The 14,586-nt window shown below is 33.6% G+C and overlaps 1 protein-coding gene across 6 annotated transcripts in view; it reads left to right on the top strand.

The window, feature by feature from the left end:
• Nucleotides 1-14,586, top strand: part of LOC106123148 (muscle calcium channel subunit alpha-1) — a 42,748-nt gene that overhangs the window by 26,068 nt on the left and 2,094 nt on the right. The window contains exons 16-44 of one of the 6 annotated variants that reach the window (XM_013319332.1): nucleotides 181-266; nucleotides 356-456; nucleotides 836-948; nucleotides 1,218-1,365; nucleotides 1,450-1,576; nucleotides 2,107-2,270; nucleotides 2,511-2,598; nucleotides 3,478-3,585; nucleotides 3,778-3,830; nucleotides 3,974-4,111; nucleotides 4,604-4,718; nucleotides 4,973-5,103; nucleotides 5,608-5,752; nucleotides 5,928-6,008; nucleotides 6,308-6,421; nucleotides 6,700-6,726; nucleotides 7,175-7,369; nucleotides 7,454-7,550; nucleotides 7,964-8,130; nucleotides 8,210-8,307; nucleotides 8,779-8,867; nucleotides 9,512-9,652; nucleotides 10,032-10,197; nucleotides 10,670-10,678; nucleotides 11,563-11,728; nucleotides 12,041-12,149; nucleotides 12,307-12,385; nucleotides 12,722-12,814; nucleotides 14,119-14,159. In XM_013319332.1, the coding sequence (XP_013174786.1) occupies nucleotides 181-266; nucleotides 356-456; nucleotides 836-948; nucleotides 1,218-1,365; nucleotides 1,450-1,576; nucleotides 2,107-2,270; nucleotides 2,511-2,598; nucleotides 3,478-3,585; nucleotides 3,778-3,830; nucleotides 3,974-4,111; nucleotides 4,604-4,718; nucleotides 4,973-5,103; nucleotides 5,608-5,752; nucleotides 5,928-6,008; nucleotides 6,308-6,421; nucleotides 6,700-6,726; nucleotides 7,175-7,369; nucleotides 7,454-7,550; nucleotides 7,964-8,130; nucleotides 8,210-8,307; nucleotides 8,779-8,867; nucleotides 9,512-9,652; nucleotides 10,032-10,197; nucleotides 10,670-10,678; nucleotides 11,563-11,728; nucleotides 12,041-12,149; nucleotides 12,307-12,385; nucleotides 12,722-12,814; nucleotides 14,119-14,159 (3,189 nt within the window). Of the gene's footprint in view, nucleotides 1-180; nucleotides 267-355; nucleotides 457-835; nucleotides 949-1,217; nucleotides 1,366-1,449; nucleotides 1,577-2,106; nucleotides 2,271-2,510; nucleotides 2,599-2,690; nucleotides 2,799-3,477; nucleotides 3,586-3,777; nucleotides 3,831-3,973; nucleotides 4,112-4,603; nucleotides 4,719-4,972; nucleotides 5,104-5,607; nucleotides 5,753-5,927; nucleotides 6,009-6,307; nucleotides 6,422-6,699; nucleotides 6,727-7,174; nucleotides 7,370-7,453; nucleotides 7,551-7,963; nucleotides 8,131-8,209; nucleotides 8,308-8,778; nucleotides 8,868-9,511; nucleotides 9,653-10,031; nucleotides 10,198-10,669; nucleotides 10,679-11,562; nucleotides 11,729-12,040; nucleotides 12,150-12,306; nucleotides 12,386-12,721; nucleotides 12,815-14,118; nucleotides 14,160-14,586 lie in introns of all 6 variants that reach the window. The other 5 variants (XM_013319331.1, XR_001228147.1, XM_013319335.1 and 2 more) reach the window with 5 other exon arrangements.

Here is a 14,586-nt window from a genome sequence, read left to right as displayed (position 1 = left end):
CTATTAGTTGGTCGTCTCTATGTTAACTCTTTATTCTTCCAGACTATGTTCTATATGTATGCCAAATTTCATCGAGATCCGTTCAGCCTTTCTGGAGATATCTTCAAACAAATATCCATACATCTAAACATTCGCATTTATAATATTAGTAAGTTAATTGTTTCCTTAATAATTGATCAGATATTTTATTGAACGTGTTCTTGGCTATTGCTGTTGACAATTTAGGTGATGCAGAGGAAATGGAAGAAATACAGAAAGAAAAAGATGTAAGTCTTCAATGATTTCACTGAAACATATCATAGACATAATTAAAAGACCAGAGAATATATATACATATCAAAAAATCTATTTCCAGGAAGCTGAGAACCCTGAGGCTGGTAACCCTCAGCTTGATGAAGAGAGAGCTGAGACTGATGATGAATACGCTAATGATGAAGAAGGTTATTCCAGTGAAGGGTACGTTAATTAGACTAATAGTAATTAACTACCAAGTAGTAACAACAACAACTCCTAACATAGGGTAGGCTCCGAGCCCCTCAGTGGGGACGTATAGCTGATGATGATTTAACAAGTAACCTATTTGCCTTGTACTAATAAGAATACGTTTGAATCTAAATAACATGTTATTACTTTAATGCAGCCATAATAAAAAATACAAGAAGGTAGCCAGGTAAGGGAACTTTTAATACTAAAGCTTTCATAAATAAATTTTAAAAAAATAGGATTTTGTTATATATTTTGACTTTCTGTATTCATTTTGCATAAAACATGTTTCTACTGATGCTAATCTCTATAGGAATAAGTAAATGGATTTATTTATTCTACGTGTTTTTAGATCAGAACATGAATATGAAGAAACTGGTTCAGAGGAAGAGGAAGTTGAACAAGAACAGGAAGAAAGAGACAATGTTAATGAAGTTCTTGTCAATAATGATGTTAAACAAAATGGTAAAGTTGAAATTAATTTAATTTACTTTTATATCCATTAAAATGCTTCAAATTATTATTAAAACTAAAGGAAGTGAAACTCAATGTATTTATGCACGTGTTTATGTTAATTTCACTTTAAACTCAGCCAACTGAACCAATTTTGATGAATGAGGGTAGCATTCGTATTATTCCTCTAAATGTCATATGTACAGGAAGTTTACTGATTTTATTTAAATTTAGAACCAGGTTTTTATCTATGCTATTACCTCAGTATTTATCTATTATAGGAGATGTAAAGAAAGAAGAACCACAAGCTATGAAGAGACAGCCAACTGTATCAGCACGACCACGACGACTCTCTGAAGTCGAAATTAAAACACAAGAAAAACCAATCCCAGATGGCAGCAGTTTCTTTATATTTTCTAAAAAAAACCGGTAAAACAATATGATCACTATGATTTTTAAAAAACACTTAAGTGTTCACCTTAGTGTAGATTAAATGCTATTTAAAATCTCCAGATTCCGGGTGACATGTTACAATGTGCAAAACAACTCGTGGTTCAAGAATTTGATACTGCTATGCATTTTAGCGTCATCTATTATGTTGGCTATGGAGGAGCCTGTGCCTACTGGAGTTACTAATGAGGTATCATGCTTATGTCATCAAAATATTTATTAATTTTTAACTATAACCCCATGTGTATATAGCTATAGAATTACTAACTATCGTCCCCGATTTACCGAAAAATCTAATTAGTAGCCTATGTGTCAAATTTCATCAAGATCCGTTGAACCATCCTGGAGAGTAACGAATATCCATCCATCTAAACTTTCGCATTTATAATATTAGTAAGATTTCTAAGTCATCAGCTCACTATTGATCCCCACTGAGGGGTTCAGAGCCTACCCTAAGTTAGAGGTGACTAAGCAATATTCAACCGCGCTGGCCAAGGTTGAATTTACACATGTCGTTGAATTTCGTCTCAGATATGTGCAGCAGCACGATGTTTTCCTTCAACTTGACCGTCGGATAAATGTACATATGTAAATCGAAAATGGAAAAACACATTGTTACATGGTGGGATTCGAACCCAGGACCTGCAGATTGCAAGTCAACTGCCCAACACCTAAGCCTCCGGACGCTCACGTACCTATAATATTAATTTTGAATTCCAGATCCTCCGTAAAATCGACTACTTCTTTACAACGGTGTTTACTATAGAGTTGATTCTGAAGCTAATAACTTACGGCTTCATACTGCATAAGGACGCATTCTGTCGCTCAGCATTCAATCTACTGGACTTGTTGGTCGTTATCGTTTCTCTCGTCTCGCTTACTGGGTAAGAGTTTAAGGTTTTTGTGTTAAAACTATATTTAAATGCAAATTTTCGTCTAATTTTCCTTCTTAACTTTTAGAAATATGGTACAGGGCTTCTAGCTAGATTAATATAGTCTCAAATACTCTTACTGGTATGCCTACCAGGATCTTTATGTACAACAATATGACGTTTTTTTTTAAGATTACGAAGCCTAAAATTATTTGCTTAAGGTTTTTAAATGTTTATAAATTATGTTAACAGGTCAAATAACGTATCATTCATAAAAATTCTTCGAGTGTTTCGAGTTTTGAGGCCCTTAAGAGCAATCAACAGAGCTAAAGGACTAAAGGTCAGTTTAATAAAATTAACTAGTAGAAATATATTCGGTAATATTCTAGTACTTGTAAATGGAATTGTTCTTTTTTTATGAATTGTTTTTAGCACGTAGTTCAGTGCGTGATTGTTGCTATAAAAACGATCGGCAACATTTTGCTGGTGACAAATCTTCTTCAATTCATGTTCGCGGTAATGGGGGTGCAAATGTTCAAGGTAGGGACGAAAATATTTTTACATTTTTGAAAAAAAAAATTCTGTTAACGACACCTTTGGGTCAATTGTAACTTTTGTAATTTTTTCGAAGTAAGTATTCATGATAATAGTAATAAAAAATAGTACAGTTTGCAAAAAAAGTCATCTGATTTCGTTTCGTGTGTGTGCGGCTTTTTGTTCGTTTTATCACGAAGTTAGAATTACTAACCTGTTTTTTTCGCTTTTGCCCGTGGGTCCAAAATATCGCTGAATAGGTTTTGCATGATTTTGTGTTTTTTTTTATTAATAAAACAGCCCAAAGGTGTTGAGGTGTTCATTTTTTGTTATACGTGTGATTTTTTGGACTCAGAAAAGAGTAAAAAAAAGCTTTACTGTGTTTAATTTGCACAATCCAACCCTACCTTGACATTTTCGCTCTGTCAATTCGAATGAGGTACTTTGATTATTGTTTTTTTTTATACCTTTTTTAACGGTCAGATCAGGACACTGGCATTTTTGTTCGATTTTTTTTTCTTTCTTAGGCGAAATTCCAATTTTAAATTTTAAGTTTCTAACGTTGTTTTTTGTTTCATTTTCTTGCACATGTATATATTCAACGATATTGGCATAAACGGGTGGAAAAACCTTGTGATCCGGTAATGTAATGTCGAATGAGGAATGATTTATTTAAATAACATAGTATGTTGTTAAATGTGTTTTTGCATCGATTAAATCTATTGGGAATATATTCATTATTAACCATATGTTACAATTCATGTTTGCTGTGTTGGGTATTCAATTGTTTAAGGTACGTTTTCGTCTGTCACCCTTTATTGTTGTCACCTTTATTGTTATTGTCACAAGGTTTATTTTGCAATGTCCGTGCTAATTATTGTGTGCTTTATATGTTTGGTAACGAAGCGAGGTCAGGTGATAATTTTGAATTATTTTTCTACCTTTGACTAAATGTTCATATGATCTAAATTGAGTTTGATTTCAGGGAAAGTTTTTTAAATGCAGTGATATAACTAAAGTCACAGAACAAGAATGCCGGTAAGACATTTTTGTTTATTTATCTACATACTGAGTTGTGACATTTTGGTGCGAAGTGCGAGACGATGTTTTGTGTGAGTGTTTCAACGGTGAAAACTGAATATACAATATACAAGTATAATAAGTTTTTATGTTCATTTTAGAGGATCTTACCTCGTGTATGAAAATCAGAAGCCATCAATACAGAACAGAGTATGGATGAAGAATAAATTCAATTTTGACGATGTACTTAACGGAATGCTTACTCTGTTTACTGTATCTACATTTGAAGGTTGGCCATTGTAAGTATTAAAATTAACTACAAGTTCTTACGGTGAAGGAAAACATCGTGATGCTACACATATCTCAGAAGAAATTAAGACATGTGTGAAGTCAAACCGCATTGAACCAGCTTGGTTGACTAAGACCTGGTTACCCTTGATTTAGGCTCCGAGTCCCTCAGTGGGGACGTATAGCTGATGATGACATGACTAGTTTGTTATTAAGACTGTTCTTGTCATTGGAGTAATTAGAAATTTTCCTAGTCTTTGACACCCTTTCCTTCTTCTTCTATCTTCCTTTTACTATACGATGTTTATCTTCTATCGACGAAGCAAGGATTTCTTTATTTTATTTCATGAATGTTCTCGGGGTTCTATTTCTCTCTTTCCTTTTACATTTCTTAAAATAATAGTAACTTAGAAAACTCTCAGTTCATCATATTGACTAAATAGTTGAAGAAATTGTTTCTTTATACAAGACTTCTATACTCTAGTTCTTGTATTATTTCTCAGGTTACTTTCAACGTCAATGGACTCCAATGATGAGGATCATGGACCAATTGAAAATTCAAGACCTCTTGTAGCCTTCTTCTATATTAGTTATATAATCGTTATTGCTTTCTTCATGGTAAGTACTATCACTGATTTAGTTTGTAAGTATATCGTTCAAAATATATTTTAAGGTTACATTTATTAAAATGAAAATAAATAAAGGAGATGGAATAGCTCTTTTTCCAATAAATTCATATAAAAAAGGAACCAGCCATATTTTTTAAAATTAAAATTTATCTTTAGATTCCATTATGAACATTAAAAGCTGTAAATAAGTGTTTCAAATCAGTAGTGAATTATTTTTGTATGTGTTTCAATATATTTTATCAGGTCAACATATTCGTCGGTTTCGTCATAGTGACATTTCAAAAGGAGGGTGAGCAGGAGTTCAAAGACTGCGAACTGGATAAGAACCAAAGGAATTGCATTGAGTTCGCACTCAAAGCCAAGCCAGTTAGAAGGTAAGATAATTCTAATCTAACATAACCGTGGATTAAAAACAACTTAATTAAAAACAGGACTTTATCATTCATAAAACATATTTTATAAATCTCATTTCTTTAAAAACATTGAGATAAGACTACTGTTTTACGAGCGTTTTGACGTTGAAATTCATAGAAAATTAGATTTCTCAGAATGCCGTTTGGTTCCCTTAACGCAACCTTGGTATTCCAAAAGTAACAAGATACATTTCTTAACTTATTAATCAAGTTTAGCTTATAGGTTTTTAAGGTCTTAAATATGTCAATAAAGATAATTACTAACTATAATAACTAAATGAAAATCAAATGAAGAATTTCCACCTTTTTACTAACAAATTTTGAATCCTACGATATGTGCAATTCAAAGCTTAAAAGGTCGGGGAAGGCTAACTAAAATATTGATAGACTGTGAGAAAAATTATATTCGTAGGATGTTAATTCGAGGAAGCGAATCTTTAAATTGTTTTAACTTATTTCATACAGGTACATACCGAAGCATCGTATCCAGTACAAGACGTGGTGGTTCGTGACGTCACCCCGGTTTGAGTACGTCATATTCTTCTTCATCGTGCTGAACACGATTGCCCTCATGATGAAGTTCCACAATGCATCGCCGGAGTACAAGAGGGTAAAATCTTAGTAAAACCTTAGCAAACAGTTTTGGGGAAGAATTTCAATGGCTTCCAAATCAGTAGAGCCGTTTCTTACTGTTGTTTTGTCATTACTAATAATGTTATAAGGGTATGTTATTAAATTATGCCTCATTTAGCTTGCACATTACCTTAAAAACGCCATTTTTTCAGGTATTGGATTACCTAAATATGTTACTGACCACAGTATTCATGCTTGAATTTATCTTCAAATTAGCAGCATTCCGTTTTAAAGTAAGTAACAATATCTTGTTCTGTACATTCGTCATTGTCATTTTTATATACGCCATTATCAGTTAAAATAAGATTAGATTGTCACATTTTTTGTATTGAAAAAGCTAACGCTGGACCACCACCCCACCTGATGAAAGTGATGATGTGTTCGAGAGATGGTTTGGGCTAGCTTAGTAAAGGCCTAATTTCCATTTTCTAGCTACAAATGACAAGTTTAAGGCAAAAACAATTTTCAATCTTCATCAATCCATTATTTTTTAGCCTTGTCTTTTAAATATATTTATAAATTATCTTTTTAGAATTATTTCGGTGATGCGTGGAACACGACTGACTTCATTTTGGTGGTTGGCAGTATTATAGATATCGTAGTTACACAGGCAAATGAAAATAATCCAAAACTGATGCCGGGCGGTGTAAGTTACTTAACTAAATGTAAATAACATGTTCTTCTTTTATTTGTCTCCTTTTTCTTTTCTAGTTTTATTCTATTACTAACTTGCACATTCAGAAAATAGGATTTTTGTGGCTCAGTTATAATTAAAATTCATCTTGTTAGTAAAAGGACTGAAATATTTAGGTTACTAAAAATAATGTAACCAAAATACACCAACAGTCGGGAAGAATTGAAATAAACTAGATATGGAACAGTTTTTGATCAGATTAAATAATATCGTCCTATTCACATTTTCAGATTGTTCCAACTAAAGGAAATGATGAGGTATGAGATTTCAAAATATATAAAACCCTGTAGATATGAAACCCCTTTTATATATTTTTAACGCGAAATAAATATTATAGTTTAGAATATAGCACATCTTTTACTATATTTTCCATTTCCTCTTCTTTTGTCCGTATGTCTAAATTTCCTTGATTAATCCAATTGAATACTCTTTAACATAGAAGTCTTGGAAGGATGTTTGAAAGAGATAAATTGATGCATGTTAAAAAAATTAAAGCTATGATTGGAGACGTTAAATTTGTGATAAGTATATTAGTAAGTTAAGAAAGGTTGTGTTAAAAGTATCGAGTACTTAGGAATATGTATGCATGTAGTATAAAGGTGTGCCAGCATATAGTCTGAAATGCTTCTGGATTTTGGTCTACATATTTTGTATTATTCACATTCGTTTTATTTTCATATTAAAATCAAAATGATTATGTTCCAGAACACACAAACGATAGGACTGAAGTACATTACTTTCTTCCGTCTCTTTCGTGCAATGCGTTTGATAAAACTTCTCTCCCGAGGTGAAAGAATTCGAACTCTTCTATGGACGTTCATAAAGTCATTCCAAGCTCTACCTTATGTTGCTCTACTGATTGTTCTACTGTTCTTCATCTACGCTGTGGTTGGGATGCAGGTAATTTTATTATTCATCTTTATATGCGTTAATCTGCGAAGTTTTCCTTTGTTTATTAATAAAACTGAAAACTTTAAATTACAGTTATTCGGCAGAGTGGAGTTTTCTGATACAATATCAAGGAACAATAACTTCAGAACATTCGGTGGTGCAGTTATGGTTTTGTTCAGATCTGCCACAGGTAAATTTAAGAATATTCTCAACTAGCTGTCGCCCGCGACTCCGTCCGCGCGGAATAATAAAAAGCTTAGTGAGTAGCCTATGTGTTCTAACAGACTATGTTCTACATCGTGCCAAATTTCATTGAAATTCGTTCAGCTGTTACGGAGATATCTTCAAACATCCATACATCCAAATATTCGCATTTATAATAGTACTAGCTGTCGCTCATGACTCCGTCCGCGTGGAATAATAAAAAACTTAGTGAGTAGCCTATGTGTTCTACCGGACTATGTTTTATCTGTGCCAAATTTCATCAAGAGAGATGCATTCAAACAAACTTCAATCCACTACGATTTTTGACTTATGCTCTTAGACGAGAAAATTAAGTTTTTAGAGTTGTACTTCATCTATCGGACCTAATATTGTTTCCAGGTGAAGCATGGCAAGACATAATGATGTCTCTTTCCCCCAACGGCGCGGAGCTGCCGGGAGAGCAGGTCCGCTGTATAGGCAACGCTACCGACATCTCTGAAGAAATTTGCGGCACTATCCTCGCCTTCCCTTACTTCATATCCTTCTCCCTACTTTGTACGTTTCTGGTTAGTAATTTCTTTCAAATTATTTAGTACAATTAAAACCAATTAATTTCCAATATATTTTATTATGTTCAAATTTCAGATCATCAATTTATTTGTAGCAGTAATCATGGATAACTTCGATTATTTAACTAGAGACTGGTCTATACTGGGACCACATCATCTTGATGAATTTGTCAGGTAAATATATATTTCTGTGGTAGAGCCCGCTTTAACATCTTCGCACGAATTGTCCCGGCTCGCCCGGTGAAATACCACGACCATACAGAAGACAGGCCTCAAGTGGAAGCAGTTCCGCGTACAGTCTGATGAGTGTACGTCCCGAAGGCTTAATTTAGTCCTCTTTCCCTTACCACCCATTTCATTATAAGGAAATGATGGGAAGTGGAAGTGGATTTTCCGGATGAGAGGATGCATGTAAAGGAAAATTATTTTCTTTCTGTGCATCCTCTCCTCCGTCGATTAGGTAGGCAACGCATAGGCAATTGCGTATGTCTATGGGCAGCGGTCACTTCGCTATTTCAGCGATTTCATGTGGTCGCTCGCTCGTTTGACACATTATGATATAAAAAAATATGTATTCTGAGATCCTATTCAAACCAATAAATTAACCATTTAGTTATGAAAGATGTAAATTATTATATTTAACAGACTGTGGAGTGAATACGATCCGGATGCTAAAGGAAGAATCAAGCATTTAGATGTGGTGACTTTGCTGAGGAAAATCAGTCCACCTTTAGGTAAGCATAACAATATTAATAATTACCAAAGACGTCAGGACAATGTTGCGTCATAATTTAGAAGAAAAATTATTGTTTATATTGTTAGAAAGAAAATCCGAAAATGTGTAAGTGTATTGACCCAACACTAGCTCTACTAAAATGTCGACGTCTATGTCCCCTCACTGTTCATTCTGAAACTTGACTTTGTAACGAAAGCACGTCATTCGCGACAAAGGATTCTAATTAATAATGTCTAAAAATATCAATATGATATTCTTTGAAATGAACAGTGACCTTAAATCACTTGATAAAACATCTTTTAATATGACAATTTAAGAAGATTTGTAGATCATCATCATCAGCTCACTATACGTGACTAGGCCATAGTCAATGCTGGCTCAGTGCGGGTTAACTTCACACATATCTTTCACTTTCTCAGATATGTGCAGCATCACGATGTTTTCTTTCACCGTAAGAACGTCGGATAAATGTACATATGTAAATCGAAATACACATTGGTATATGGCGGGATTCGAACCCAGGACCTGCATTACAAGTCAAGCTTAACATTGAGCCACCGACGCTCTTCTAGATGTGTACTAGATAGTTTATATTTAATATAAGTATAGGTAATAGGTAGATTAATTTTTTCCGTTTGTTAGGTTTCGGCAAGCTATGCCCGCATCGCACAGCGTGTAAGCGACTCGTGTCAATGAACATGCCCCTTAACTCCGATGGTACCGTCAACTTCAATGCAACGTTATTTGCTGTTGTACGAACACAATTGCAGATCAAAACTACAGGTTTGAATCTGGATACACTGCTTATTATGAGACTAGCGTATCTTCGTTTGTTCCTTATTCCAGGAAAACTGCAATATTGTTTTGTTTTACTTGCCTTGAAGACATTTGACTTCGACTTCTATGTAGTATGCGCTTTCTTGAGAATTGTTTTTTTTATTAACTACTTAATTTGTTAGCTTATTTAAAAACTAAAATCTTACTAATATTATAAATGCGAAAGTTTTGATGGGTGGATGTTTGTAAGAAGTTATCTACAGAACAGCTGCATCTCGCTGAAATTTGGTAAATATGTGGAACATAGTCTGGAAGAACACATAGGCTACTAATTACAATCCTGCGGTAGTATTTAAAAAAACTGAACTTATTTATAATGAAACAGGAGTCATAGACGAGTGCAATACAGAATTAAGAGCTATCATCAAAAAAATCTGGAAGAGGACGTCTCCTAAGCTTCTAGACCAAGTGGTTCCTCCGCCAGGAGACCCCAACGAAATAACTGTGGGCAAGTTCTATGCCACCTTCCTTATACAGGATTATTTCAGAAGGTACGTCTTTATTATTTTTATCTTTGAGAAGTAGACACAAGGAAATACTGATTTTGTTAATCTCTGTTTTTAGTTTAGTACTAAAATATTGCCGTTTCGGTGCAATTGTTGGAAATAATTTGTAGTTTTCTTCTAAATTTTACCTATTATCATTTCTACTTATTTTCTTAACATCAAAAGAACTTATTAACCTATAAATTAATTTTGGTCGAGAATTTGACATTCAAATGTAATTTTTTTTTAAATTTAAAATAGCAGATTTTTTTGTAAATTTACTAATATTTCTTTTACCATTCCAACTAAGCTCTTAGCTTGTGCTAGGATATGGTTTACGACAATAGTTGAATGACGGGATTCGAACCCCCGACCTCGTGTTCCGAAATCCGTACCCTTAACCATTAGGCTATTGATTTCATTCATATAAAGTTAATGACTATCTTCAAAATTAACACGAATTATTTCTATTTTATAGGAACCATGCGTAAGTGAACCAAAGTATAAGCAACTCAGAAAACAAACGCTGTATTTACGCTTTTGTGCCCGGTGTTTGTTGATCGATTATGTGACATCGCTCTGTCAATGAACCCGAGGCCTGGCTTCAAAGTTTTCTACCCTTTTTTTTGGAAGTTTTGATTGCGAATGCTCTACCATTCTTAGACAATTATACAATCGACTTTATTTGTTAAATATCGATTTTATTTAATCGATTTCATCTGTCACTATCTAGTTTTGACAGCTGTCAGTGCGTAACTACAGTTGTGAAGAAATCGATTATTACCAATAAGTCGATTCCAAATTTAACGGTTTTTACTTGATCTTTTATATTATTTTATTATTAATAATGGTGTTTTGTTAAGATTTTCTTGTTATTAAAGACGATTGTATGTTTCTGTACACGAAATGTTTTATTTTCAGCTTTCCTGCAATGTCAAGGATATTTTTTTTGTCAAATATCGTTGCAGCATGATTTTTTCAATTTAAAATTAAACGTTCCAAAGCATGTTTTCTCCGTGTGTAACATTTTTGTTGTTCGATCACTCGCTTTCAATTTTTGCACATACATCGTTCAATCTTATTTGTTTTGCTGATATTTTGCGTGTTATAGCGTGATATTGTGTTCCGAAATTCTGCATGTACAAATCAACGTTTATTACAATTGGCTTTATCTAACATATCGTTATTTATTGAATTTACATAGAGAAGACATGTTTTTGGAATAGAGGTAACTAACTCACAGACTTAAAAAATTATTCCAAATTTTAAACACCACTCTCAAATATGGATTTTACTAACAGAAAAGTTGATTTGCGTAAATTAAACAAATTTCATAGTTTTGGTCCGTCTCATAGTAATTATGTGTAACAGGTTTAGGAAACGCAAGGAGCAAGCCGCAGCAGCTTCAGTTCAGAACAACCAGATGACTCTTCAAGCGGGACTGAGGACGTTACACGAAGCAGGACCTGAACTCAAACGGGCTATCTCCGGTAACCTGGATGAGATTACCCCGGAAGCTGTGGAACCAATGCATAGGGTGAGTTCAACGAGCAATTAAAAAACCAAACTTCTAAGGTTTCTAAGACCAAAACCCTCATTTTAACATATTATTGTTACCTCTATTTTATCAAAGATCTTGATAGTTCTTGATAGAAATGCTGTACACATAGATTTTGGTCTCATGAAAATGACGTACTTTTAAACCCACAAACTGAAAAACAAACATACTTAGACTTGAGAAAATATAATTATGTTTCTGAGTAAGTAAGGTAATTAATCCCTTTATTAAAGATGGGAATCAATGTTGAATGAACTCAATTCAACTTGATTAAATATGTTTGATTTACAGCGTAATCACACATTATTTGGTGCTGTGTGGACAACATTTAAAAAACGTGGACGAGAAGGTTTCTACAAGCCGCCCACACCACGGCCTGAGAAGAAAACAAGTAGTAAAGGTAACTAAAAACACTTCGAAATACATAACAGCATTTTTATAAACAAAAGGCCTCGATTCTCTAAAAGTAAAATAACTTTTCGAACTTTATGTGATCCTTAAATGTTTTATAATATTCATTTCTTTGTTTTTTTCCCAACTTATGGATTTAATTTTAGGAGCATCTAAGGGTCAATCTCTTAGTTTGATGATGCAAAGAGAATTGGGCTTAGATGGGAAAATGCCAGAGGACGATTCGTAAGTATACAATATTTTACAATAATAAGCAAAAGTAAAATAATTTAACTCCATACATAAAGAATAACAAGAATAAAATTTGAAATCAGTGTGGTCCAAAAAATGAACCCTGTGAAAGTCAACGTAAAATTTGAAATTAGAATTATATTCTATCACTGTTATATGCAAAAATATAATGACATAACATAACTTTGTATATTTTTACCAATTAAAAGTAATATTTTGCGTTTAACATAAATACAAAGAATTTTATACATATCATGTTTCTCGAACGCTTTTCTCAATACTACACAATTTTTTCTTTATATTTTAACTAACTTTTGTATGTTTTTCAAGGAAATTTGATGATGGCCATCAAAGTGACGAAGAGATAGCCATGCAGCCTCTACTGCACGGCAAGGACTCTGAGAGAATATTCAAAGTTATAGAGTAAGTCAGCTTTAATTTGATAATTCTATATGAATACATCGTGATGCTGCACATATCTGAGAAGAAATTCAAAGAGATGTGTGAAGTCAACCTGCACTAAGTCAGCATTGACTATGACCTCATCACCCCTAGCTTAGGGCAGGCTCTGTGCCCCTCGGTGGGGACGTATAGTGAGCTGATGATATGAACAAAATATTAGGATTAAGAAAATGGAAATAAGAACAATAAAAAAATATTTTCTTAATCCCATTTTTTTAATTCGTAAATTGTATATTATCTTTTCTAAATTTTGTTGCATAGTTTTTGTAAATTTACATTTTTATTTAGATTTAGATTTCTTTTGTTTTCTTTTTTCTATAGTATTCTTTCTTAAATGTTGTACGTGTTGTATGTTACATCATGGCACATTAAAATCTTAAATATTACTTCATACTTGGTCATTATTATTAATAGAAATATTAATACGTTTTAAAAAGACTATTGATATTAAAGAGAGCAGCACATCAGACAATATACATTCGTTACGAAGCGATTCCATAAAGAACTTTAAAAATCTATAACTGACAAACTGACAGAACTCGATAAGTCACGTGATTGTCGCGCGTCTATTTTTTCCCTTTGCATTTTCTACCATATCTACCACGGGGAGTTCTCTGAAGAGTTTGTAACGATTCCGACAGACCGCCAGGATCCATCCACACCATCTTGATGGCTGGCAATCCACAATCGTGCGGTTTGCGCGAAACTTCCTGCCTCGCATATCAGCGTTTTGGAATGGTCTATCCTATTGTATTTCCAAGCCAATACAACTTAGGGTCCTTCAAGAAGCGAGCTTATCACTATCTCAAAGGTCGGCAACGCATCTGCGGTTCCTCTAGTATTGATGTCCATGGGCGTCGTTGAACACCTCGGTGTTCCCGCTGCCCCTTCTGTTATAAAAAAAATACATTTTTGAAGTTCGCTATGGAATCGCTTAGAAGCGAATGCACTTTGTCTAACCCTGGTTACTTTCTCTTATATATAATCAAGTCTTTTGCAATGTATAGGCTTACAGCTTTATATTAGCTAGTCCTATCATAAGATGAGTCGTATCTTAAATTATTTTGGAAGGATTGATTCGGTTTTTGAATTATTTTTAAAGTTTTAGGATTCCTATTATTTCTCTTTTATTGTTTATATTTTACATCTTTCCTTTGTCTTGTATCTAGTTAACTTCGTCTTGAAGTTAAGTTATTCTAGACAATTGAAATCAGTTTAAAATAATGACACAAGTATGGAGTATTGAATAAAGTCCACATTTCCAGAAAAACATCAAACGATTTAATCCAGAATATGAGAAACAACCGTAAGTTGGATTTAGTGTGTTGTGATTGTGTTACCATAACAACTGTTGTATCAAATTTGATTTCACTTTAGTTCTGACAATGTTGCTTCTTATTTAATTTAATTTTGCTTTTATTTTACTTTTTGATCGCTTTTACTTATATTTCACTAGCTGTCGCCCGCGACTCCATCCGCATGGAACTAAAAAAAACTTAATAAGTAGCCTATGTGTTATTCCAGACTATGTTCTATATGTATGCCAAATTTCATCAAAATCCGTTGAGCTGTTTTGGAGATACATCCATCTATAATTAATTTCTTCTTGTTCTTCTAATGCCTCTCCATTACTGGAGGTTGGCAGTCAGCTCAGCGAACCCTTTCCTGTCCTGTGCCAAGCGTAAAAGTTGTTCAACGCTGGCAATATTGGTCCATTCCCGGATGTTTCTTAG

This window comes from Papilio xuthus, unplaced genomic scaffold (assembly GCF_000836235.2).
Source record: "Papilio xuthus unplaced genomic scaffold, Pxut_1.1 DF826159.1, whole genome shotgun sequence".
NCBI lineage: Eukaryota > Metazoa > Arthropoda > Insecta > Lepidoptera > Papilionidae > Papilio > Papilio xuthus.
Note: the sequence above shows the minus strand (reverse complement) of the source record. Positions and strands in the feature narration are given on the sequence as shown.